Here is a 27976-nt window from a genome sequence, read left to right as displayed (position 1 = left end):
AATATGGCGCTGCGACTGGACTTTTATTTTGAAACAACGAGACTTTTTTTTTGTGGCGTTTCTTACTTCACACTTGTGCTTTGCTGTCGGCGTTTAGTGAGAGTTTTCCGGAATCTCAGGAATTTGGGCTGTTCGTCTCCTCAGCGTCCTGCGGTACCGAACTCAAGATTTTCTACGACTGAAAGGTAGATCGAAGCCATTAGTCCAATTTATTTCTGTGCTTCAGGTCACAGGTCAGGTTTTATCTAACGCGCGACTTCTGCTTGTCTGAAGATTAGCGTGTCATTCGTAACCTCTGTGAATGAGCTCCGTTAACAGAGGTGTGTCACAGTGCGCAGGCTACAGAGAAATCAAACCCTACGATCCTACATCAACCAACAACAATATTTACATTACAGATTCTCACTTTTCACGCGACCAGCCTAAAAAAAAAGTGTGTTTTTCCTTTGCCAAAGTCGGTTTCTGTTTAAGTACTGGGGGAACGAAGGTGCTGTTTACTTTAAACAATACTATTAAAATCGTTGTTCTGTTCGAATAAAACGCAAACTCATCAAATCAGCACTAATCCTTTTATTAATTAATACTGTTTTTACTGGGGATTGTAAAAAAAAATTGTATTCTATGTTCACGATAAGAAATAATGACTAGTAGTAATAATAATAATGAATATTAATAATTAGTTAATGACTAAAAGTAAATGTTCACTCCAACCTCATCAAGTTCTTTCATTAATCTCGTTTTTTCAGTCTCTGCTCATTTGATTAATATTGATTTGTACGGTCTTTGTCTCTTCCTGAGTTCTTATCTTTAGGTCTGAGTCATTTCGTCATTTTTGAGTCTCAAATTGTGTCTCAAATCCTAATTTAGTGACTCACTTCTGTGTGTGTGTGTGTGTGTGTGTGTGTGCAGTGCATGCTACATTTGACTGCATTTCTACCTGATACAATACGTCTTAACTGGATTAGTACATGAAGTTATAAGATTTTATTAGTTTACATAATTTTTTCAGGTCTATAAATCATGATTTTAATATTGGGCTGTACCTCACTCTTCAAGTGGGAACCCTGGGAGAGAGAAAAAACAGTTCTTGTCTTGAGGGGTTCATTAAAAGATCTTTTAAGATTATTTTAATGTTTGTTTTCTCTTATATTTCAGTTGTATTGAGGCCCCCGGTAGAAAATCTCTGCTCTAATTAAATAAATATTTATATGGCATCTAAATAACAACTTTATCTGAATTAAAATAAGTAAACAGCCTAGATTTTAGTGCTCTTAATGTAAAATGGTTGGTGCAGGTTTGTGGTGAGACTGATGCTCGCAGACAGGAACTGACTTCCTGTTCCTGTAGAGCAGTGAAACCCTTTTTATCAACCGCTTTCTCGTGCATGTAAGTTCAGCTCATTTTGCGAGATCAAGATAGTCCATTTTTTTTAAATGCCTATAGTTGGTCTTTAATGTAAAGTGGTAACATCTATATTGTAAAAATCTTTGTATGTTTGCAGGTTTGGTTCGAGCTCAAAATGTCTCAAGCCGATAAACTGAAGGTAAGGAAATGAGAGCAGACGGGTGGATGTTGCGCACTGTTTTAGGTTTATGTAGAGATTGATGTGCAAGGAAACTGGGGATGTTCATGATCTGAATTGAATTGCATTTGAGAGAATCAAGTATTTCAGAGAGCAGTGTATTAAAAATGTATTAAATGTGCACGTTCTGCTATCTTATGTTCAGCAGGGACAGTTTACAAACCCAGAGACTCCTGGGTATGTGGGATTTGCGAATTTGCCAAATCAGGTACATCGGAAATCAGTGAAAAAGGGCTTTGAGTTCACTCTCATGGTGGTGGGTAAGTAGCATTGATGTGATGTTTGGAATGTGCCTTGTTATAAACATATTGCCAATAAACACTAATCGCACTCTTGAACAACTCCATTGTTGTTTGTATAATCTGAATTGCCATCTATCATTCCTCCCGGATAAAGATTTCAAATTATTCCCATTATGTCAACCATAACACAATGGGTCTCATTCACTAACCATGTGTATGTACAAAATTGTGCATGAAAACTGTGTATGGAAACTTTCATGATTTGCCAATAACTTTTGTGCTGAAATTTACTCTTAATTTAGAGAAAACATAGGAACAACTGAAATCACAAATATACAAAAATCACGTTCTTTAATACTGTTCTTTCATTTTAAGTATATTTTATCATAGATTAATAAAGGGGTGCCATAGTTCAAGCTGCTGGTTTCCTCTGCATAAAAAAGTACAGCTGTCTAATCTCATTAAAGTCGACATTAAGTGAAAATTCACCCCTTATTGTAAATAATTAATCCAGCTCACGTTCATCTCCCTCCATTTTTGTGTCCATCACCCACGTCTCAAAATCCATTTAACAACCAATGCATAGAACCAAGTCCTGTAATCTGTTACAGTCGGGTATATGTCACAATACGGAAGAAAATATCTGTCGCTACTGTTGTTTCATCGCAACTTTAACATTAGAATCAGGTTAAGAACAAATTCACATGTTTTGAATTAAGTTGTCCTGTGCATATAAATTCTAATAAAATCTTCCTTGCTATGTTTATTTCGAAGGCAAGCAATACACCATTAGTTTTCCCATGTAATTAATATTATAACTATGACAAACCGTGTTAGGTCTGTCTTTTTTTCTGCAGTATTAGCGTAAAGTGTGCAGCGTAACTCTTTGTGAACATGAGAAATGTCACATCCTAGAAACATCATGGACAGCATTTGGAGGGAAAACACATTTTAGTAGTAGAAAACGTAGTACTTCATGTTTAAATGGTTATTGCGTCGTGAAAATGACTGTGGGAACAAGAGTCTTTGGCTGCATTACAGCGACAATGAATCCTAGGTTTTTTTTTTTTTTAAGGAGGCTGGGACTCTCCCCTCAGCACTGTGTGTGTGTGTGTGTGTGTGTACAGCTGTTGACACACACATGAGATCTGCTGTGGGGGAGGGTGACCGGGAGCTGCCCGCTCAGCAGAGCCCATTGTACAGTCATCCCATCGTCTTAAAATAAATCACAGAGGAATGCAGAACCTCCGACTGCGAGTCCTTTCACTGCTGCACAGCTTCAGCAAATGATGGAAGGCAGCTCGCCTGAGACACAGAAACAAAACACTGACTAGAGGAACCGATGATTGCACAAAACGATAAAGTCTACGATGTTTGCTTTGACAGTATGCTGTTTCTTCTTTGCGAAGGAAAATGCAGTCAGTGTTTTTGTAGTTGATATAATGATTTAGTGTTTCCTCATTAGCACTTTGCTGTTTTCAGGTGAGTCTGGTTTGGGGAAGTCCACGCTGATCAACAGTTTGTTCCTCACTGATCTCTACCCAGAGAGGGTCATTCCTGGTGCTGCAGGTGAGAGTTTCAACACTGAGGAAGTTACAGTTCAGATATCTAAAAACATTCTTATCAAAAAGTGGCTTGATGTGTATGAGGCAGTTTTGCACAGAAGGTTGGATGGTTATATGTGCTCCTGTCATACAGAGAAGATTGAGCGCACGGTGCAGATCGAGGCCTCGACGGTGGAGATCGAGGAGCGTGGAGTGAAGCTGCGTCTCACTGTGGTCGACACACCTGGATACGGTGATGCCATCAATAGCCAGGACTGGTGAGGATTACTTTGATGGTCATTATGCTTAGCACACTTATAGTCATACATTGTTTTGCTGTAGAAGACATTAATTCAACCATTGGTTTGTACTGATTACAGCCATGATGTGCTTTTTTAGACATTTTAGCATATATTCATTTGCATTTATATGTACATTACCACTAGTTTGGGGTTGGGAAGATATTTTTGTTTCTGAAAGAAGTTTTTTAGGCTCTTCCGAGGTTGTATTTATTCGATCAAAAAATAGTAAAACAGTAATATTGTGAAATATTATTACAATTTATAAGAACTGTTTTCTATTGTGATATATTAAAAAAACAATTTATTCCTGTAATGGAAAACTGAATTTATAGCATCATTACTCTAGTCTTCAGTGTCGCATGATCCTTCAGAAATCATTATGCTGATTGGGTGCTCAAGAAACTTTTCTTATTATGTTGACCGTTTTTGCTACTTAATGTTGTTGTTGTTTTTTTGTGGAAACTGGAATGCATTCTTTTTTTTAGAATTCTTTGGATAGAAATTATGGTCACATTTTATTTTAAGGTCCAATTCTCATCATTAACAAACTATTAACTATGACTTTTACTTAAGTAAACTCCTAATTTGCTGCTTATTAATAGTTAATAAGGCAGTTGTTAAGTTTAGGTATTGGGTAGGATTAGGGATGTAGAATATGGTCATGCAGAATATGTGCTTTATAAGTACTAATAATCAGCCAATATGTTATTAATAGGCATGCTAATAAGCAACTAGTTAATAGTGAAAAATGGTCCCTATACTAAAGTGTTACTGAAAATACAAAAGAACGGCATTTATATGAAATAGAAAACTTTTGTGACATTATAAATGTCTTTACTTTTACTTTTGATTAATTTAATGCATCCTTGCTGAATAAAAGTGTCAGATTTAAAAAGAATCTTACTGAACGCGATCTTTTGAGCAGTAGTGTATTCACAGAAGTAGATTTTTATTTAATAGAAATCTTCATTTGTGTTCATTTGAATAAAATTATATGTATGTGTGATAGCATGAGAGTGAGTAAATTAGTGTGTTTTTTTTGCTGTCTCTTTAAGAGAGCTTTGGTTGGCTTTTTTTATGAAAAGAGACACTTAATGCTGTAACCGGAGACAAGAAGAATAGAGCATGCAGTGGAGGAATGAAGGAAGCGGCTTTCTTTTTTCTTTTTTTGAGTTCTGGGAATGCTGCTCTGCTAGTGGAAGTGGTGAGACAGGAAACATGTGCGACCTCTTCCTGACTGCTCCCTGACCCACTTGAGCGCTAAAACAGCAGAGAGAGAATATTGAAGCACTCGCGTCTGAAAAAGGAAATGTATTGTCACAAGTTTTATACAAGTGAAACTTGACATTGAGTCGACAGAATATATCACTAGCATGTGTTAAAATCATTCCAGCCTTTTTTATTGCATTTACATTTACATTTATGCATTTAGCAGACGCTTTTATCCAAAGCGACTTACATTGCATTCAAGTTACAGTTTTTACATTTTATCAGCTCTTGCTTTCCCTGGGAATCAAACCCATGATCTTGGCGTTGCTAGCGCCATGCTCTACTATTTGAGCTACAGGAAAGCTGTAGCTTATTGGAAGGCCTAGTGCATTTTCCCTGTTTTGCTACCTTACAGCGCAACAGTGCCTGTCCACTTTTTCAGTGTCCTTGGTTTCAGAATATTTTTTTGCATTCATTTAAAAAAAATCTTGTATGAATGATTGTTTCAGTTGTTTCTAAATCCCTCAAGTGTTTCATGATGTGCTCTCTCTTTTCTTGTACAGTTTTAACACCATTATCTCCTACATCGATGACCAGTTTGAACGCTACCTGCATGATGAGAGTGGACTCAACCGCAGACACATTGTGGACAACCGTGTGCACTGCTGCTTCTACTTCATTTCCCCTCTGGGTCACGGGTGAGCTCTTTTTTTTTTTTTTTTTTACTCAACTGAGAGACATTTTCTGACACCTTCCGCTGTCATATGTGTGAGTTTAAGTCTTCACACACTTCTATTCTGGATTTAAATGGCTGATTTTCCTATGCTTCAATTTTGTAGGCTGAAGCCTCTAGATGTCCAATTCATGAAGGCCATTCACAACAAAGTGAATGTCGTTCCTGTTATTGCTAAAGCAGATACGCTGACACTGAGGGAGAGAGAGAGACTCAAGCGCAGAGTAAGCCATTCAGATTTCTTTCCAAAGATGGATTGATCATATGTTTGGTTTGTTGGCTAAATGCATTTCTTTACGTGCTCTAGATTCTGGATGAAATCGATGAGCATGGCATCAAGATCTATCACCTCCCTGATGCCGAGTCTGATGAGGATGAAGATTTCAAAGAGCAGACCCGGATTCTCAAGGTATGTGTTTTGTTTTTTTCCCTCATATAATTTAAAGAGACAGTTCAGCTAAAGTAAAAATATCACCATTTACTTTGCCATCACAGGAATAAAATACATTAAAAAAATATATAAAAACAGTTATTTTAAATTGTCATGATATTTCACAATATTGTTGTTTTTACTTCATTTGTGATCAAATAAATGCAGTCTTTTTAAAGCATTTAGTGAAAATTATTCAGACTGGTTTTGGGAATTGTAATTTTTTTTGAACACTTGATGCTTACAGTTTCCTGCTCTTTAGGAGATAGTACCAAGCATCCAAGCTAGTTCCTCTTCATCTTTCTATTGTAGGCCAGCATACCATTCGCCGTGGTGGGATCCAACCAGCAGATTGAGGCTAAGGGGAAGAAAGTGAGAGGGCGTTTGTACCCATGGGGTGTGGTGGAGGTAGAAAACCCAGAACACAACGACTTCCTCAAACTTCGCACCATGCTAATGTAAGTCATTTTAAGTTATCTGCTGTCCTAAAATTCTTGATTCTACACACAAAAAAATGAGGCTGTGAAGGAAATTGGAGTTGATTGTTTAGTCTACAAAACACTGAAAAAACACAATATGTTGTACCTTTAAACAGCCAAATATATTACATAGACTGTACTTCTGTCCCTCTCAGCCCCATTTTCATTCTAAGATAATGTACTATTTCCTCGGTCTCTGTCATTATTGTCTATTGATGGTTATTGTCATCCGTCCAGCACCCACATGCAGGACCTGCAGGAAGTTACTCAGGACCTTCACTACGAGAACTTCCGCTCGGAGCGCCTCAAACGGGGCGGCAGGTTGTCCTCCCATGGTTATATTCTGCCTCTGTCGCCTGCGTACGTACTGCTCTGCTTGTCTTTCTTCACCTCCTCCCTCAATCTCCATGGAAAAAAAAAAAAACAGCTTTGTGAGTGTAGCCACAGAATATTTGAATATCCCAAACCTGGCAAGACTAAGTGGATGTATTAAAATAGCATGTTTTTACATAGTCACTTCTCATTTTTTGCTAAAGAAAAATATAAATAGTCATTTGATAGCAGAAATGAAAGGAGAAGAGCAGCATTGCTTTGTCTGGTTTAAGCTGAATCAGTTGATAAACTGTTCTATACACTCTTTAGAGACTAAAGCTTCAGTGGTAAGGTGTGCTGTGTTGATCTGCAGCGAGCTGTCGGATCTGTGTTCATCAGAGAATAGGAGGGGGAGGTACTGCTGGGAGCTCAGTCACAGCTCCACCTATCCTTCAGCCTGACGCTAGCACTGGCTCTGCTTCTCTTACTGCACACAGACTCTGTTTCAGTCTCACTCATGCAAATACTCAAATACAACATCCTCCGCAACTTTCTGCTCAGCTTATCACACGCTTGCACTATTAACATGGATTCGTCTTTCTTGTCTTGCCTAAACTCTGCAACGTAAAGCACTCTGCTGGTGGTTTACTAATAAAGCTTTTGTCCTGTTGTTTGTTAAAATCACAGTTTTCATAATTTAGAAAATAATATTTTGCTAATTGATGTAAATGCTGTATAATTTTAAGAGCTGTCAATGAATGATCGTATTTATTTATTGCAAAATCACCACAAATGAACAATTCATGCCCTCTATTTTCCTATCATTGAAGCAGTTTAATCTTATGCTGAACATAGTTTTGCAACAAAAAAAAAAATTTAATGTATATATTGATTCATACATTTCTATATTTGGTTTAAATGCCAAGCATATTTTTGCAATAGAAAAATAAACAGATTTATGGTGTTATTATTAAATTATTTAAATGTCTGCTTTAGTTTTCCTGACATTGGAACAGGAATATTTTAAGTAACAACAATTTTTTTTTTTGTGAAATAATATATTTTTATGATAAAATATGCTTGGCATTTATGTAGGCTATATTTATCTCCATCTAAAAAATGATCTATATTCATTTGAGGGCTTTTTCATCAAATATTTATATGCTTTTAATTCTGATTAATAGAGTAGTTAAGCTCCGTGACATTTCATTAGAGTTGAATTTTTTTTTTTTAAACAATTGATAGTTTTGTTTTGACAACAGGAGAAAGTAATTGTGAAGCCTGTGTGTGTCATAAATGACCGTTTATTACATATCAGTGCTCAGTACAGCTGTGTGAGCATCTCTTTATACCTGATTTGTCGTGCAGGAAGGCTCCGGAGCCGGAGGAAATGGACAAGGATATAATCTTGCAGGAGAAGGAGGCTGAGGTATTCTATCTCAAACCAAACACAAGCTGAATGCTAATAACACAAATGTTTGAGTGTGAAGGTCAGTGTGTGACACTGTTTGTGTGTTTCTCAGCTGAGGCGAATGCAGGAGATGATTGCTAAGATGCAGGCACAGATGCAGAAACAGGGTGATGGAGATGGAGACATGTGAAAAACTCGGTAAGAGCGCATTACAAACACAAACATTAAAACCCCAGATCAACACAACCAAACCGACTCATTAAGTAAAAGAAGTTCTGCCATCTGAGCTGGTCTTCAGCATTTGATATTTTGTTTAATAATATTGCCACAGTTTTGTAGTGTGATCGACTCTGTGACAGTGACATGCCAATAAAGAAGGAACCATATTTTCATGTTTTCAACTTTGCATGTTTTCATTTTATTTTCTGCCCACCAAAAATTGAAGCAGGGAATTAATAATTAATAAAAGCAAAAATGCCAAAGGCATTTTAAATATTGGGGCGCACAACTTTGTAAAAAAAAAAATTTAATATTTTGTTCGTGCACAAATCAACATATATTACATAAAAACTCCGAAAGTAATTAATATTGAGTAACTGACTATTCAGAGAAAAATTGGCCATTTATTTTTGTTATTAAATCTGCAATTATTGGGGGTGGGGCTGGTTTTTGTTTGTTTCTCTTATAGATGTTGACCTGTCATTCGAACTTGGCCCAGTCAGACACGAAACGAGAAGAGGAAGTGTTGCTAAATGTGGAAAAAGAGGAGAGACTGGTCCTTAGCTCATCTTGCTTGCCATTTTCTTAGTTTCTTTCACTCTTGTATGATTTAATATTTTTTGTCAAGGAATTTTTTTTTTTTTTTTTTTTAAGCAGTATTATTATTATTGTTTTTTGGCATTTTATTCAAATGCTGTTGCTAATATTCATTAACTTTCTCCCTGTTACAAAAGCCAAATGCTGCTGGGAAGGAATCTTCTACCGTAGAGCATCTTTAATAGTAGTGTAGCTCCATGACCACTCAAAGTCATTTCTATCCCATCTATTCAAACAGACACTGTGAATATACAAGCAGCTGTTGAATTTGAGTGTCACGGTGGCAGTTTTTGGAGAAACCATTTTATACTGTTCCTAAGTGTTGCCAGAGAGATTGCTGTGCTCCTGAACAGGAGTTTTCTGAAGTACTTCTCTCTTCCCTGCATGAAGTCTTGAAATATGTGCTGTTCGGTTGAATGGTCCCCAAACGGATGCAAAACATTATACTGTGACCCATGATTCATTCCCTATGCCATCTAATGAAGAAGAATACGTTGTTCTCTAATGTTAAAGCTCATTTTGCTGATTTGTATCTGTACTTGAGTGCATACTGTCATGTATTTACTATCAGACCTTGTTCTGGTATGAGTGCAATGTGAAATTTACTTAGTGGAGTGAAATTCGGATACATTGAAATATGCTGTTGTGCCCTTCGACCTTGACGCATGCCAAGTTTTTACCACCTCCTTTGGTCAAAATATTTTCTTATTCCTGTGGTTGAATCAAATTTCCACATAATAAATGAATAATTAAAATGTTTAAATAAAATTGATCTGAAATGTGGATTTCTATCTGTTACGCAAAAGCAGATATAACTTTTCTACAGTTGAATTTGCTTTCCATATTTGGTCATGAAAACTGCAGTTAACATTCCAGTTTTAATGTTTCACTTGAGAACTTTCTATTAAAACCATTATGGTCTATCATCTTGTAATAAAATTTTGTATTGAAACAGTTTTGGGGTTTGCCTTTTTCTTTTTGGCTATTCTCTTCTCAATTTGCTGTTGATTATAACAGGAAGGACTTGTCAAAATGGGAGCCTGTTTTGAGTTCTTAGGGGTTTTATTTTTATTTTTTGGACTCGTTGACTAAGTACCAAACAGTGTCTCTCGATGGCCGCTAGAGGTCGTAAATTATAACTTATGATAAAGAAATCAACAACGATGAAGGCTTTAAAATATGTACAGGTATAGAGAAAAAAGTATGCTGTTTTGCTTCTCATTTTAGAGATGTTAAGATATCTCTACTAGTAAACCACAAAAATACTGATTAAGAAAAGATATTTGCATTAATATCCATAGTGAACAAATCACAGCAAACGCATTTTATGGTGAGTTGCCTTTTTGTGATGGAACGAAAAGTCCAGTGTGACCAACCCCTTTGTTTTTCATTACGTTTATGTTAACAGTAAGTCAAGTCAAGTTGAGCTTTATTGTCATCCCGCTACATGCGGGGCATACAGTGGAAATGTCGTGCCTCACAGGACCACGGTGCTACATAAATACAGGCATACAGCAATGAAGTAAAACAATATAAACCTATACACAACTATCCTACTGATAGATTTTGACTATAAATATACTATATATAAATTTTTTTTTACCTATACATAAACTAAAAAATACAAACTTATACGAGTGCTTCAGATAAATACTGTACATGTGCGAAGATAAACATTGTGAGTCAGCAGCTGGCTGGGGAACAGTGCAGGATGATTTGTAGTGCATGAGCATGTAAACATACATATATTACTGAGTCTTTTTGTGGGATTTGTATACACAGCAGTGTGTGTGAAAAGTGACTAGTGCGCAATAGAGGAGGAGAGTGTGTTACTACAGGTGGTTTGTACAGGCCCACTCACCTGTGTGTAGCACACTTCGATTGCACAAAAAAAAAGTTCCATAAGTTTCAGATGGTCCATGTTTCAGGAGGTAGGGGGTTTGTATGGGGGTTCAGAGAGGGGGCTGGTGATTTGAGTTCAGGGCTCTCACAGCCTGGGGGAAACAGCTGTTGAGCAGTCTGGCAGAGTGGGCTCTGATGCTCCGGTACCGTCTTCCTGATGGTATAGGAGCTGGAAGAGACTGTGGGAGGGATGGGTGGAGTCCTTCACGATACTATTGGCTTTGCTGGAGCATCGTGTAAGGAAAATGTCCAGGATGGAGGGGAGAGGGGCACCGATGATCTTTGCAGCTGTGTTCACTGTCCGCTGGAGGGTCTTGTGGTCTGCTGCTGTACAGTTCCCGTACCAGACAGTGATGCATCTGGTCTGTACACTCTCAGTGGTGCCCCTGTAGAAAGTGGTGAGGATGGGTGGAGGGAGACTTGCTCTTTTCAGCCGGCGGAGGAAGTGTAGGCGCTGTTGTGCCTTCTTGGAGAGTGACATGGTGTTGGTGGTCCAGGTGAGATCCTCTGTGATGTGCACCCCCAGGAATTTAGTGCTGCTGACTCTCTCCATCACAACCTCCTTTGTCTTACTCACATTGAGGGACAGGTTGTTAGTGCCACACCATTTCGCCAGCTGTGCCACTTCCTCTCTGTAGTGCGTTTCATCGTTGTTGCTGATGAGACCTACCACTGTTGTGTCATCAGCGAACTTGATGATGTGGTTGAGCTAAACTTGGCAGTGCTGAGCACACAGCCTTGTGGGGCACCTGTGCTCAGTGTGGTAGTGCTCGAGGTGTTGTGGCCGACTCGGACTGACTGAGGTCTTCCGTTTAGAAAGCCCAAAGTTAGTACAAGAATGTGGAATCCCATGTAATTTAGTGACATCCAAACTTATTGTTTCCCCACCATCTTGAAACTAATGAATTTACTGTGGTGGACTAGACACCATAATTATTATGAATTATTATTCATTTTCAAACCTAAAACCTCTTGCATATATGCATACAGAAGCATGACCGAAGTGTGAGCATGTGTTTGGGGTCTGAGCATCTGCTGGCATTCATAGTTAAAATTGATATTTGCCCTCTGCCTTCATGCATTCTTTTCCAAGATTTCACCCTGGTTTATACAGAGGCAGGACTATAGCCCTACACAGAGGGCAGTCCTTCATACACTGATGTCAACATATGACAAAAACAGACTGAATGTCACATGGACTTTGCCAAATATTTTTAGAAGCTGTCTGCATGTCAACATCACTTTGTGTCAGACGGTGTGCTGGTATATTTGAAATTGGTGCCTGCCCAATGTTTTCAAGATGCACATTTTAGATGGGATCATAGAACATGAGTGGTTTCGCAAAACGCAGAGCCAATGACCATTTCATAAAAGGTACTTTTGTGATGGAACGAAAAGTCCAGTGTGACCAACCCCTTTGTTTTTCATTACGTTTATGTTAACAGTAAGTCAAGTCAAGTTGAGCTTTATTGTCATCCCGCTACATGCGGGGCATACAGTGGAAATGTCGTGCCTCACAGGACCACGGTGCTACATAAATACAGGCATACAGCAATGAAGTAAAACAATATAAACCTATACACAACTATCCTACTGATAGATTTTGACTATAAATATACTATATATAAATTTTTTTTTACCTATACATAAACTAAAAAATACAAACTATACGAGTGCTTCAGATAAATACTGTACATGTGCGAAGAGAAACATTGTGAGTCAGCAGCTGGCTGGGGAACAGTGCAGGATGATTTGTAGTGCATGAGCATGTAAACATACATATATTACTGAGTCTTTTTGTGGGATTTGTATACACACAGCAGTGTGTGTGAAAAGTGACTAGTGCGCAATAGAGGAGGAGAGTGTGTTACTACAGGTGGTTTGTACAGGCCCACTCACCTGTGTGTAGCACACTTCGATTGCACAAAAAAAAAGTTCCATAAGTTTCAGATGGTCCATGTTTCAGGAGGTAGGGGGTTTGTATGGGGGTTCAGAGAGGGGCCTGGTGATTTGAGTTCAGGGCTCTCACAGCCTGGGGGAAAAAGCTGTTGAGCAGTCTGGCAGAGTGGGCTCTGATGCTCCGGTACCGTCTTCCTGATGGTATAGGAGCTGGAAGAGACTGTGGGAGGGATGGGTGGAGTCCTTCACGATACTATTGGCTTTGCTGGAGCATCGTGTAAGGAAAATGTCCAGGATGGAGGGGAGAGGGGCACCGATGATCTTTGCAGCTGTGTTCACTGTCCGCTGGAGGGTCTTGTGGTCTGCTGCTGTACAGTTCCGTACCAGACAGTGATGCATCTGGTCTGTACACTCTCAGTGGTGCCCCTGTAGAAAGTGGTGAGGATGGGTGGAGGAGACTTGCTCTTTTCAGCCGGCGGAGGAAGTGTAGGCGCTGTTGTGCCTTCTTGGAGAGTGACATGGTGTTGGTGGTCCAGGTGAGATCCTCTGTGATGTGCACCCCCAGGAATTTAGTGCTGCTGACTCTCTCCATCACAACCTCCTTTGTCTTACTCACATTGAGGGACAGGTTGTTAGTGCCACACCATTTCGCCAGCTGTGCCACTTCCTCTCTGTAGTGCGTTTCATCGTTGTTGCTGATGAGACCTACCACTGTTGTGTCATCAGCGAACTTGATGATGTGGTTGGAGCTAAACTTGGCAGTGCTGAGCACACAGCCTTGTGGGGCACCTGTGCTCAGTGTGGTAGTGCTCGAGGTGTTGTGGCCGACTCGGACTGACTGAGGTCTTCCGTTTAGAAAGCCCAAAGTTAGTACAAGAATGTGGAATCCCATGTAATTTAGTGACATCCAAACTTATTGTTTCCCACCATCTTGAAACTAATGAATTTACTGTGGTGGACTAGACACCATAATTATTATGAATTATTATTCATTTTCAAACCTAAAACCTCTTGCATATATGCATACAGAAGCATGACCAAGTGTGAGCATGTGTTTGGGGTCTGAGCATCTGCTGGCATTCATAGTTAAAATTGATATTTGCCCTCTGCCTTCATGCATTCTTTTCCAAGATTTCACCCTGGTTTATACAGAGGCAGGACTATAGCCCTACACAGAGGGCAGTCCTTCATACACTGATGTCAACATATGACAAAAACAGACTGAATGTCACATGGACTTTGCCAAATATTTTTTAGAAGCTGTCTGCATGTCAACATCACTTTGTGTCAGACGGTGTGCTGGTATATTTGAAATTGGTGCCTGCCCAATGTTTTCAAGATGCACATTTTAGATGGGATCATAGAACATGAGTGGTTTCGCAAAACGCAGAGCCAATGACCATTTCATAAAAGGTACTTTTGAGAGAGAGAGAAAACACTTTAACTTAAAGGCCCCTCCACTGTCCAACACAATATTTGAAGAACTGAAATGGCTAGTGTTTAAATATCAATTAACCACAATCCATATTGTGAACTGTAAGTTATTTGGGAGTTGTATTTTTTTTAGCATATATATTATTATTATTATTATTATTATTATTATTATATTATTTTAAAGGCATAGTTCATCCAAAAATGAAAACATCATTTACTCACCCTCCACTTGTTCCAAACCTGTAAGAGATTTTTTTTAAATAGTTGACGGTAGCCATTGACTACCTTAGCATTTTTTCTTACTATGGCTACTGTCATCTGTTTGGTTGGCGGTGTTGACAAATGATGACAGAATTTTTAATGTTAAGTGAACTATCCTTTTAAATAATCTTGCAGTCCCCTTAGAAGTTTTCTAAGACACTCAAATAGTGGGCTCCGGCCCCCTAATTGAGAAACCCTGGTGTAGTGGAACGAAGTGAATAGATCACTTTTAAGAGAGCTTCTCACAGGCGTTCTAGACCTGCCATTACTACAAGAGAGAAAAAAAAAAGTCTAATAGCAAGGCAGTAAAATAACAACACACAATTCTGACACCAAGTGGGACAGAGGAGCATAACAGAAACTCTGCACCTGATTTGTTAAAAAAAAAAAAAAAAAAGCCCATTTCCCTGATAGCCATGATTACCACAAATTTAGCAGGAACTGAGCAATTACACAAGGCCTTGAGCACTCCAGCAACTACTATTCAAAAGACAATATATACTTAGCAAACTTGCTTTGAGTGTAAGATGGCAGTTAATTTAAATAATTATCTAGCTAGCAGAAAGGAGGTTAAAACATCCTGCTACAAAACTATTATAAATCGTAGTGAGTGTCCAAGTTATATCCTGCCAGGCAACATCAATGGACCATGAACTGACTTAATGAAAGAAATAGCTTAAGAAGAAAAAGCTTTTGATCCATGCTACAGTGCAGGATGATTTGTAGTGCATGAGCATGTAAACATACATATATTACTGAGTCTTTTGTGGGATTTGTATACACACAGCAGTGTGTGTGAAAAGTGACTAGTGCGCAATAGAGGAGGAGAGTGTGTTACTACAGGTGGTTTGTACAGGCCCACTCACCTGTGTGTAGCACACTTCGATTGCACAAAAAAAAAGTTCCATAAGTTTCAGATGGTCCATGTTTCAGGAGGTAGGGGGTTTGTATGGGGGTTCAGAGAGGGGCCTGGTGATTTGAGTTCAGGGCTCTCACAGCCTGGGGAAAAAGCTGTTGAGCAGTCTGGCAGAGTGGGCTCTGATGCTCAGTACCGTCTTCCTGATGGTATAGGAGCTGGAAGAGACTGTGGAGGGATGGGTGGAGTCCTTCACGATACTATTGGCTTTGCTGGAGCATCGTGTAAGGAAAATGTCCAGGATGGAGGGGAGAGGGGCACCGATGATCTTTGCAGCTGTGTTCACTGTCCGCTGGAGGGTCTTGTGGTCTGCTGCTGTACAGTTCCCGTACCAGACAGTGATGCAGCTGGTCTGTACACTCTCAGTGGTGCCCCTGTAGAAAGTGGTGAGGATGGGTGGAGGGAGACTTGCTCTTTTCAGCCGGCGGAGGAAGTGTAGGCGCTGTTGTGCCTTCTTGGAGAGTGACATGGTGTTGGTGGTCCAGGTGAGATCCTCTGTGATGTGCACCCCCAGGAATTTAGTGCTGCTGACTCTCTCCATCACAACCTCCTTTGTCTTACTCACATTGAGGGACAGGTTGTTAGTGCCACACCATTTCGCCAGCTGTGCCACTTCCTCTCTGTAGTGCGTTTCATCGTTGTTGCTGATGAGACCTACCACTGTTGTGTCATCAGCGAACTTGATGATGTGGTTGGAGCTAAACTTGGCAGTGCTGAGCACACAGCCTTGTGGGGCACCTGTGCTCAGTGTGGTAGTGCTCGAGGTGTTGTGGCCGACTCGGACTGACTGAGGTCTTCCGTTTAGAAAGCCCAAAGTTAGTACAAGAATGTGGAATCCCATGTAATTTAGTGACATCCAAACTTATTGTTTCCCCACCATCTTGAAACTAATGAATTTACTGTGGTGGACTAGACACCATAATTATTATGAATTATTATTCATTTTCAAACCTAAAAACCTCTTGCATATATGCATACAGAAGCATGACCGAAGTGTGAGCATGTGTTTGGGGTCTGAGCATCTGCTGGCATTCATAGTTAAAATTGATATTTGCCCTCTGCCTTCATGCATTCTTTTCCAAGATTTCACCCTGGTTTATACAGAGGCAGGACTATAGCCCTACACAGAGGGCAGTCCTTCATACACTGATGTCAACATATGACAAAAACAGACTGAATGTCACATGGACTTTGCCAAATATTTTTTAGAAGCTGTCTGCATGTCAACATCACTTTGTGTCAGACGGTGTGCTGGTATATTTGAAATTGGTGCCTGCCCAATGTTTTCAAGATGCACATTTTAGATGGGATCATAGAACATGAGTGGTTTCGCAAAACGCAGAGCCAATGACCATTTCATAAAAGGTACTTTTGAGAGAGAGAGAAAACACTTTAACTTAAAGGCCCCTCCACTGTCCAACACAATATTTGAAGAACTGAAATGGCTAGTGTTTAAATATCAATTAACCACAATCCATATTGTGAACTGTAAGTTATTTGGGAGTTGTATTTTTTTTAGCATATATATTATTATTATTATTATATTATTTTAAAGGCATAGTTCATCCAAAAATGAAAACATCATTTACTCACCCTCCACTTGTTCCAAACCTGTAAGAGATTTTTTTTAAATAGTTGACGGTAGCCATTGACTACCTTAGCATTTTTTCTTACTATGGCTACTGTCATCTGTTTGGTTGGCGGTGTTGACAAATGATGACAGAATTTTTAATGTTAAGTGAACTATCCTTTTAAATAATCTTGCAGTCCCCTTAGAAGTTTTCTAAGACACTCAAATAGTGGGCTCCGGCCCCCTAATTGAGAAACCCTGGTGTAGTGGAACGAAGTGAATAGATCACTTTTAAGAGAGCTTCTCACAGGCGTTCTAGACCTGCCATTACTACAAGAGAGAAAAAAAAAAGTCTAATAGCAAGGCAGTAAAATAACAACACACAATTCTGACACCAAGTGGGACAGAGGAGCATAACAGAAACTCTGCACCTGATTTGTTAAAAAAAAAAAAAAAAAAGCCCATTTCCCTGATAGCCATGATTACCACAAATTTAGCAGGAACTGAGCAATTACACAAGGCCTTGAGCACTCCAGCAACTACTATTCAAAAGACAATATATACTTAGCAAACTTGCTTTGAGTGTAAGATGGCAGTTAATTTAAATAATTATCTAGCTAGCAGAAAGGAGGTTAAAACATCCTGCTACAAAACTATTATAAATCGTAGTGAGTGTCCAAGTTATATCCTGCCAGGCAACATCAATGGACCATGAACTGACTTAATGAAAGAAATAGCTTAAGAAGAAAAAAGCTTTTGATCCATGCTACAGTTGGAATATAATGTGTATATTACTTAAAAACATCTGAGCATAATTAAGATAACCTTTACTTCAAAGAAATCTTTGAGCATTTTCATGCTTAAGTGTCTGATATCAGGAACTAATAATAATATTGTGTTATTCATGTTTTTTCCCCACAAGGGTAACTAATCATACAACAAAACTATTTTAAATAAATGTAAGGGTGTAGTACATTATTTATAAATAAGTGTTTATGCTCCTGGTCACCTGAGGATAAGCGGCTTATTATGATGAACCTTTTATAATTGTATTTTTTGTAACTTCATTTAATATTTGGTAACACTTTATTTTACAATGTCATTTTAACATATGTGACCCTGGACCACAAAACCAGTCTTAAGTGTCAATTTCTCAAAATTGAGATGTATACATCATCTGAAATGATGTATACATAAATGATGATCAGCTGAATAAATAAGCTTTCCATTGATGTATGGTTTGTTAGGATCGGACAATATTTGGCCGAGATACAACTATTTGAAAATCTGAAATCTGAGGGTGCAAAAAAAATCTAAATATTGAGAAAATTCGCCTTTAAAGTTGTGCAAATTAATTCTTAGCAATGCATATTACTAATCAAAAATTAAGTTTTGATATATTTACGGTAAGAAACTTACAAAATATCGTCATGGAACATGATCTTTACTTAATATCCTAATGATTTAAAAAAGAAAAACTTATTTTGACCCATACAGTGTATTTTTGGCTATTGCTACAAATATACCCCAGAGATTTAAGACTGGTTTTGTGGTCCAGGGTCACATATTACATGTACCTACTTTAGCAATAACAGTAAGTTATGCAGTTACGTGCAACTAACAGTAAGAACACGTGTGAACAAAATGAAGTGTGACCAAATATTTGAAGAACTCTAAACATACCACAAATCACACAAACACCATGTTTCCATAAACACTTTATAATAGGATTTGGATCTAACAGGTAAACACAGTTCGCTCAATGACATGGCTTTTTCTCTTAAATACTTCCCATTCTATAAAGAAAACTGTAAAAATATTTAATCATAACTAATTAAAAGATCTCTGGGGGTAAGAGAGGGTGAATGATGGGCAGTCATATTGTGGTCCTGACAGGGCGATGATGATGATGATGATGATGACGATGATGATGATTTTGGGGGCGGGAAGAGGGAGGAGCAGCAGCAGCAGAGGCGGGGCTTCACCGTGACGATGGCGTGGTGTTGCCATTCAGAGCAAACCTGATACAAAAGATTTTTATTTTAATCAAAATATTACATTCAAATGCACTTTTCTCTTGTATAGTGGTATATTTTCTATACCACTGTCTTTTTTCCCCCTTCCCATTAAGACCTGCTCACCTGCACACTCTTTCCATCATGTGTGTGACCAGGAGGTCAGAGATGCCAGGGCAGGACTCTTCTGCCAGGTTGAAGGCATTCTCCAGCTCCTCTATGGCACCCATTCCTCCTCCACACGCCCTTCTCTTCTCTTTCAGCTGGAGAGCAGACAGACTTACACTTAACCCTACAGCATATAGAGCTTATCACAGTTTATTACACTTTACTGCTGCCTTATCTACTGCTACCGTGATCAAAAATGATAGTGTTAGAGTTACAGTCAGAATCTCCAGTCAGGGAGATGTTTGATATTTATATATAGTTTGGGTCACAAATTAAATTATTTGTATACATTTCATTTTTTTAATTTATGTTTATTTCTATTTATATGTATATATAAGTTTTATTTAAATTCTGGGTGTCAGTTGAGAGAGTTGAGCAACCACTAACTCTTGTCTCTCTCATTTACTGTTAAGATTAGTTAAATTAATTAATTAAATGTCATATCAAACTGAAGAAGTTTATTCATGCATTCACCCGAGTAATTTATATGTGTATTATTTATTTGAACTACTTACCCGAGTTGTTTACCTGAGACACTAATTCAGCCAGTTTTGTATAAGAATTAGAGCATTTCTGTACATATGGTTAAGGTTTCATATCGTTATTTGTTTATTTATTCATTTATTGTGATTTGATTTAAGTATCTATACAGTGTGTATTATTTTTTCCAACACGTTTATGAATCACTTTCTGATTCAAAGCGTCTTACTGACTCTGAAATACAAATGTGTATGTGTATTAAAAGACAACAAAGAGAACCGTGAAAGCAACCACTAACTCGTCTCTCTCATTTACTGCCAAGTTGATAACTGCTTACAGTCTTCCCGACTGCCCGGGACCTGTAACATATATATATATATATATATATGAAGTGAGAGTTTAAGATAAGAGTGTTGGGCGTTTTTACCTCTCTGAAGATGGGAGAGACCAGCGCTGACAGACATTGTGACTTGGGCTGCCTCTTTACCGTTTCTGCTGCCTGTAAAACAAATTCAAAGCAAAACTTTACCTTTCATGTATGGATGCCAAAAGTACTGGTACTTCAGTACAAAGCCAATGGCAAAATAAAATGGTGTAAATGGTCCACAGCACTGTTATTTTACCATCACTGATAGTTTTTGTTGATACTTTGGGTTCTCATTTAAATTTTGAGTTTAATTTTGTTTTTATGTCTGTATAGTTTTTATTAAGCTGTAGTTTCAGTTTTAGTTATTTTATTACATAAAAACAAAAAAAGAAATTGAGAAATATTGCCATATTTTTTATTCTATTTCAGATAATGTTTAATTTAATTTCAAGTAACAAAAATGTTTTTATGGCTTTAGTTTTAGTTAAAAATAACTAAATTGGGGAACCACAACCGACACAACTGACGTTTTTGACCAAGCTTTTTATGGCCTTGTATTTATTTATTTAACAGATTATTTTACTATCATCATCTTGTTATATTATTATTCACTACACTTTTTTTTTTTTTGTGGTTGCTGTTGCTTTTTTTTTTTTTGTTCAGAGTTGCCATTTAAATGTGTAGAATAAGCATATACATGTTATCAATCGTTTTATCATTTTTCAGTCATTTTATATCTGTAATTTAGTGCTGTCAAATGATTAATTGCCATTAATCGCATCCACAATAAGTTTTTGTTTGCATTATATATGTATGCGTGCATGTGTATATTTATTATGTATTATTATATTTATTATACATTCATACACACACACACATATATATACACATACATACATATATATATATATATATGAAAATAAACACATGCATGTATATATTTCAGAACAATATATTATATTGTTTATATATTAAATATATTTATAATATAAATTATATGAATATAAATATAGACGTAAATACAGTGAGGAAAATAAGTATTTGAACACCCTGCTATTTTGCAAGTTCTCCCACTTAGAAATCATGGAGGGTCTGAAATTGTCATCGTAGGTGCATGTCCACTGTGAGAGACATAATCTAAAAAAAAATCCAGAAATCACAATGTATGATTTTTAACTATTTATTTGTATGATACAGCTGCAAATAAGTATTTGAACACCTGAGAAAATCAATGTTAATATTTGGTACAGTAGCCTTTGTTTGCAATTACAGAGGTCAAGCGTTTCCTGTAGTTTTCACCAGGTTTGCACACACTGCAGGAGGGATTTTGGCCCACCTCCACACAGATCTTCTCTAGATCAGTCAGGTTTCTGGCCTGTCGCTGAGAAACACGGAGTTTGAGCTCCTCCAAAGATTCTCTATTGGGTTTAGGTCTGGAGACTGGCTAGGCCACGGCAGAACCTTGATATGCTTCTTACAGAGCCACTCCTTGGTTATCCTGGCTGTGTGCTTGGTCATTGTCATGTTGGAAGACCCAGCCTCGACCCATCTTCAATGCTCTAACTGAGGGAAGGAGGTTGTTCCCCAAAATCTCGCAATACATGGCCCCGGTCATCCTCTCCTTAATACAGTGCAGTCGCCTGTCCCATGTGCAGAAAAACACCCCCAAAGCATGATGCTACCACCCCCATGCTTCACAGTAGGGATGGTGTTCTTGGGATGGTACTCATCATTCTTCTTCCTCCAAACACGTTTAGTGGAATTATGACCAAAAAGTTCTATTTTGGTCTCATCTGACCACATGACTTTCTCCCATGACTCCTCTGGATCATCCAAATGGTCATTGGCAAATTTAAGTCGGGCCTGGTTTAAGCAGGGGAACCTTCCGTGCCATGCATGATTTCAAACCATGACGTCTTAGTGTATTACCAACAGTAACCTTGGAAACGGTGGTCCCAGCTCTTTTCAGGTCATTGACCAGCTCCTCCCGTGTAGTTCTGGGCTGATTTCTCACCTTTCTTAGGATCATTGAGACCCCACGAGGTGAGATCTTGCATGGAGCCCCAGTCCGAGGCGATTGACAGTCATGTTTAGCTTCTTCCATTTTCTAATGATTGCTCAACAGTGGACCTTTTTCACCAAGCTGCTTGGCAATTTCCCGTAGCCCTTTCCAGCCTTGTGGAGGTGTACAATTTTGTCTCTAGTGTCTTTGGACAGCTCTTTGGTCTTGGCCATGTTAGTAGTTGGATTCTTACTGATTGTATGGGGTGGACAGGTGTCTTTATGCAGCTAATGACCTCAAAGGTGCATCTAATTTAGGATAATAAATGGAGTGGAGGTGGACATTTTAAAGGCAGACTAACAGGTCTTTGAGGGTCAGAATTCTAGCTGATAGACAGGTGTTCAAATACTTATTTGCAGCTGTATCATACAAATAAATAGTTAAAAATCATACATTGTGATTTCTGGATTTTTTTTAGATTATGTCTCTCACAGTGGACATGCACCTCGATGACAATTTCAGACCCTCCATGATTTCTAAGTGGGAGAACTTGCAAAATAGCAGGGTGTTCAAATACTTATTTTCCTCACTGTATTTTCAAAATATGTGTGCGCATTTATATATACATAATAAATAGACACAGAACACTCACATATGTGACCCTGGACCACAAAACCAGTCATAAGGGTCAATTTTTCAAAATTGAGATTTATACATCATAATAAATAAGCTTTCCATTGATGTATGGGTTGTCAGGATAGGACAATATTTGGCCGAGATACAACTATTTGAAAATCTGGAATCTGAGGGTGCAAAAAAAATCTAAATATTGAGAAAATAGCCTTTGAAGTTGTCCAAATTAAGTTATTAGCAATGCATATTACTAATCAAGTTTTTATACACTTATGCATAAGAAAAATTGATCATTTTGACCCATACAATGTATTTTTGGCTATTGCTACAGCGACGCAAGACTGGTTTTGTGGTCCAGGGTCACATATATTATGCAAACAAAAACTTTTACTTTGGATGCGATTAATCGCAATTAATCATTTGACAGCACTACTGTAATTGTATGGTGAGGTGGAGAAGATCAAAATAAAGTTCGGGGGGAAAAAACAAACAAACTAGTATCATAAATAATGAAACTACACTACTAAAATGTTGTTATAATGACTTTTTTTTTTTTTTTCCTTTTTTGATGATCGACAATGACAGGACACAACCCCAGCCAATGCGGTTTAGTTTTTAAAGCAAATATGAAGTAGATGTTTGAATACTGACCTCCGAGTCTGTGTTTGTGTAGCCCTTCTGGAGCTTGTTCATGGAGCTGGGCCGGACTGTGGGGAACGTCCACATGGGACACTGGTCTCTGTCATCACCATCTCCATCCCTGTTTGAGTACAAGGAGGAACGGAGAACATCGTTCCTTTCAAGGCTATAAATCATCAGGATCATTTCACCAGATATCTAATTAAAAGGACAGGACTCAAGTAATAAGAAATGAATAATATATCATGATGAATTAGAGGGCAGTTATTGATTGTACAGCATGTGCCTCATAATGGATGAATGACATACATATCAGAATCATCAGAGCTAGACTCGTCTCCGTGGCCTTCAGACTTCCAGCGGCGGTATCGGTCAATCAGCTCTGTCAGATAGGACGTTTTCTTGGTGTAGCGCGTGATGAATTTGTGCTTAAGTAACTCCTTGGCGGTGGGCCGCTGCACAAAACCAGAATAGTGATGCCATTCTTGAGGTTTTTAATGCCTTGTTTCAAAAAGCTTGAGATGTCTGACTACAACCTGTTCTTGATGGGACACTTATTACAGCTACGCTACCAGTCAAAAGTTTGGAATAATTAAGATTGTTTTTAATGTTTAAGTCTCTTATGCTCACCAAGTCTGCATTTATTTGATTAAAAATACAGTAATAAGCAGTAATACTGTGAAATATTACTACAATTTAAATGAACCGTTGTCTATTTTAATATATAATTTATTCCTGTGGTGACGAAGCTGAATTTTCAGCATCATTACTCCAATCTTATTTGTCACATGATCCTTCAGAAATCATCCTAGTATGCAGAGTTGCTGCTCAAAAACATTTCTTATTATGAATGTTGTGCTACTTAATATTTTTGTGGAAACTTTGATAGACTAACATTCAAAATGGTTTTATTTTTATTTGTTTAATTAATCCTTTAATACTTTTACTCAACAACAATGCATTAAAGTGATCATATCTGACAATAAAAGACATTTATAGTATAAAATATATAAAAAATAAAAATAAAAATACAAATTTCTTACTCAGCAAAAAATCCTGAAAAAAGTATTCATTTCTTTTAAAATATTACCCAAAAAAAACTGCTTTCAACATTGATATTAACTTAAGAACAATAATTACCAATGGAGCAATAAAAACTGAGCGCCAAATCAGCATATTAAAATGACAGAAACCAGTTCTTTTAAACTGTAATATTTCACATTATAACTTTTTTTTGTATTTCACCATTAATTAACAGCCTTAGAGATCATAAGAGACTTTTAAAAAAACATTAAAAAAAAAAAAAAAATCATAATTATTCCATCCGTTAGTTGTGGATATTGGGCTTAACCTGAATCATTGTCATATAATCAGTGGAAAAGCCGAATACTCACAAAGCGAGGGTCTTTATTGAGGCATGCCTCCACAAACTCTTTGAAGGGTTTGCTGTAGGAGCCCTCCAGCGTCGGGGGAGTGTTCTTGGGGATGAGAAACAGCACTCGCATCGGATGCAGGTCGGAATTCGGGGGTTCCCCCTTCGCCAGTTCAATAGCTGTAATTCCCAAGGACCAAATGTCTGCCTGCAGCCAGAAAAGCAAACCTAAAAGTCTCATTTCATATTTCAACTGGTTATTATACAAATATCTGTGAAATATGATTAGCTGCTACTATGCTAAAACGGAAACTACGCAAGTGACCAGTTTCCATGCCTACCACTTAAAAAAAAGAAAACACTTGAACAGTTTTACCACCCCAGTGTTTTCACAGCTCTGCAGCCACATTTGCACATTACTATTCCGATTGTTCATGCTGAGAAAAGTCCATTCATCTGGATCTCCGCACCTTAAAATCATACGCGGACTGTTTGATGACCTCTGGAGCCATCCAGAAAGGAGTTCCCACAAAAGTGTTTCTCTTGATCTGGGTGTCTGTGAGCTGTCCTGCCACCCCGAAGTCTGCCAGCTTCACATCTCCCTGCTCAGACAGCAGCACGTTGGCAGCTGCCACAAGATACAAACGTGAATCATTAGCACGGAACTCAGATTTCACAGAAAGCAGATGATTAAATATGAAGCATTTCCTAGCCGGCCTAATTGAGTAGGCAGACGTGTAGGTTATCACACCTTTGATATCACGGTGAATCTTCCTCTCCGAATGCAAGTATTCCAGTCCCTTCAGAATCTCCCTCAATATAGTGGCAATGTAAGTCTCCTCTAGCGGTCCTGGTTTCAACTGAGACGTGTGGAGGAAAGCAGAAGACAAATTTAATTTCTAAAGCTGAAAGCTCTTTAACAATTCATGAATACACACAAAAATATTCCCATAACAGAAGAGCCACTGTTGTTCTACTTACAAGATCTAAAGCAGAGCCGCCTCCTAAATACTCCATGATGATCCACAGCTTAGTTCCCTACAGACAATGGCAAAAATAACACAAGTGCCATTTCTTTAAATGTCACTTGACATTTGTTAACATTATCTAATATCTTGCATGACTTAGGAGATGACAACAGATGAAGTACCTTCAGTAGAAGAAAATGGTATCAAATTTTACATTTGACTGAAGATAAATGTTTTTTCTTTGGAATAATTCACTGAGAAATTATTTCATCGTGCATTAAAGGGTCAGTTCACCACCTTGGAACGACAAGGTGGTGAATAATCAATGACAGAATTTTCATTTTTGCATGAACTAACCCTTTAAAAAAGCAACTTCATGTTGACTTGCTGTATTAACGTTCAAAAACTCTTACTATTGTTTGTCTGTACATGCCTCAGCGCCCAAATAATGGGAGAGCATACCTTCAGATATGAGCCATAGTATTTGGTGACATAGGGGCTGTCACACTGGCTGAGCACCGTGATCTCCTGCTGAATGTCCTCGATCTCATCTTCCGCCTCCTCCAGGTCGATGATCTTGATGGCCACCACCTCTTTAGTGCGATTGTTGATGCCCTTGTAGACCTCACCGAAAGACCCCTTCCCAATGCGCTCCTGTTTCGTGAAATACTCCTCCGGGTCAAGTCGGGAATTCTGTTAGAGAGAGAGACAGACAGCAGACCCTTATACATTACATCACATCCATCAGGATGAGCTACTATACATGTTTGAGAAGCCTATGAGCTATTTACATATGTATATGTATATGTTGTGTGTGTGTGTATAATGATATATACAATTTAAATGAATCGAAACAGACATTACATAAAATGGAACAAAAACCAGACGTTGCTTTCCAATGATCTGCATTAAAACTGATATTAACTGGAACAATATAACGTTAAGACAGCCCCCAATTACTCTAAACAGAGACATTTAATGACATGCCAAGCTTAATAAACATTATTGTGGTTTGACTGATTAGGAGATTAATAACGTTACCCCTGGATGCAGAAGGACCAGACTCGGCTGGGCTGCGGATTTACCTGGTTCTGCATGTCGCGGAGGTGCGCCATCCTAACGGCAGGTCGCTGTGGATGTGAGCAGATGTGGCGCTTTCTGCCAAAGGAGGGGTGCTGGAAAACTCTTCAACGCTTTACTCTTCCTCCTCCGATCCCCTGCTTAGCTAGCTAGCTTTTACATACAAAAACACCTCTGCATGTCCTGTTCGTCTGCCGTGTTTTCGGCCTCCAATCCCCTGATGGCGGACCTCGCAGCCTGGCGAGAATCACAGTTAGGTATCGTGTGACTCCATTTATGAGAGCATCTGCGTACGAGCTTGTCGCTTTCCGCGTCTGATTGTTTTATATCGATCAGCTCACGTTCGGGCGGCTCTTCATTTATTGCTTGGGGAGAACAAAATAATAGGAGCAACAGCGCATGCGCAGCTTCTGATTCAAGGAACGGGGGATTGTGGGAGTTGTAGTCATTCTGGTTGAAGGGAGCGAGAATAAAATCGACATGACATTGGAAATTCACCCTATCTGTTTTGTAATGCATTATTGTGAACCATACATCCGTGTCTGCGTTTTGTATTTATTTACCTCATATTAGCCTAATGTTCAAAGTGACATAACTGGACCTTAAGGTGAACACCACAGTCTTCTCCAATCATTTAGTTTGCTAAAACCCTGCCCCTGCAAGCTTCTTTGCTCTATTTGCCTCCACTTCTGAGATGCAACGCCCCCATCTCAAAATCCAATCAACAACCAAAACTAGAACAACCCTGCTGAAGAAGAAAAAAACAGCTAAAACCAGCCTGACCAGGGGCCTGTTTCATAAAACAATTTTACCAAATAAGCCAGGTTTATTTCAGTTAGTCTGACTTATTGTCAGTTGATTTGGTTCAAAATAAGTCAGACTAACTGAAATAAGCCTGGCTTATTTGGTAAACTTGTTTTATGAAACAGGCCCCTGGTTGTGGCTAGAAGGGATACAGCTCCGACCGGAAACTAACAATGAAATGTTATTTTCTACCTATTAGATGTTTTATTAACGTCTACACCTACCACAACCCTAAACCTACCCCTTACAATAATGTAAATTTTTTTTAATTTTTTTTATTATTGTTGTACAGTGCGACAAAAATTTCGCTATATTGATGTGTGCATGCCCAGTAGCTGCATCTGTCTTCCCTCGAGCTTTAACCGCCTGACCTGCTAAAAAATGTGGTCAAAAACCCTCTAAAACC

At 38.4% G+C, this 27976-nt stretch overlaps 3 protein-coding genes across 7 annotated transcripts; 1 reads left to right on the top strand and 2 right to left on the bottom strand.

Annotated features, from left to right (window-relative positions):
• Window positions 1–50: 50 nt before the first annotated feature.
• On the top strand, window positions 51–10015 carry septin2 (septin 2). Of its 5 annotated transcripts, none has more exons than XM_058756205.1 (13): window positions 52–185; window positions 1502–1543; window positions 1728–1842; window positions 3307–3393; window positions 3523–3646; window positions 5443–5577; window positions 5719–5836; window positions 5920–6021; window positions 6355–6500; window positions 6759–6881; window positions 8202–8262; window positions 8357–8442; window positions 8933–10015. In XM_058756205.1, the coding sequence occupies exons 2-12, from the start codon at window positions 1520–1522 to the stop codon at window positions 8432–8434; spliced, it is 1113 nt and encodes a 370-aa protein (XP_058612188.1). In that variant the 5' UTR covers window positions 52–185; window positions 1502–1519; the 3' UTR covers window positions 8435–8442; window positions 8933–10015. The 5 variants fall into 5 exon arrangements, with proteins under 5 accessions (XP_058612173.1, XP_058612188.1, XP_058612207.1 ...); XM_058756214.1 differs by having other exon boundaries at window positions 54–185; window positions 6759–6842; XM_058756197.1 differs by adding an exon at window positions 1295–1386 and having other exon boundaries at window positions 141–185; window positions 3307–3646; window positions 6759–6842.
• Window positions 10016–13995: 3980 nt separating this feature from the next.
• On the bottom strand, window positions 13996–18697 carry LOC131528177 (uncharacterized). The gene is made up of 3 exons (XM_058757157.1): window positions 18684–18697; window positions 15609–18161; window positions 13996–14055 (listed from the first exon to the last, which is right to left on the bottom strand). Exons 2-3 carry the CDS (start codon window positions 16326–16328, stop codon window positions 13996–13998), a joined length of 780 nt encoding a protein of 259 aa, XP_058613140.1. The 5' UTR covers window positions 16329–18161; window positions 18684–18697.
• Window positions 18698–18749: 52 nt separating this feature from the next.
• On the bottom strand, window positions 18750–27161 carry stk25b (serine/threonine kinase 25b). The gene is made up of 11 exons (XM_058762823.1): window positions 26772–27161; window positions 26149–26379; window positions 25700–25756; window positions 25470–25578; window positions 25189–25346; window positions 24741–24926; window positions 23656–23801; window positions 23359–23467; window positions 20133–20204; window positions 19184–19320; window positions 18750–19063 (listed from the first exon to the last, which is right to left on the bottom strand). The coding sequence occupies exons 1-11, from the start codon at window positions 26799–26801 to the stop codon at window positions 19024–19026; spliced, it is 1275 nt and encodes a 424-aa protein (XP_058618806.1). The 5' UTR covers window positions 26802–27161; the 3' UTR covers window positions 18750–19023.
• Window positions 27162–27976: the final 815 nt, after the last annotated feature.

The sequence above is a fragment of the Onychostoma macrolepis genome, chromosome 02 (genome assembly GCF_012432095.1).
Source record: "Onychostoma macrolepis isolate SWU-2019 chromosome 02, ASM1243209v1, whole genome shotgun sequence".
NCBI classification, from domain to species: Eukaryota; Metazoa; Chordata; class Actinopteri; order Cypriniformes; family Cyprinidae; genus Onychostoma; species Onychostoma macrolepis.
The sequence above is the reverse complement of the archived record's forward strand: the minus strand, read 5'-3'. Positions and strand labels throughout refer to the sequence as shown.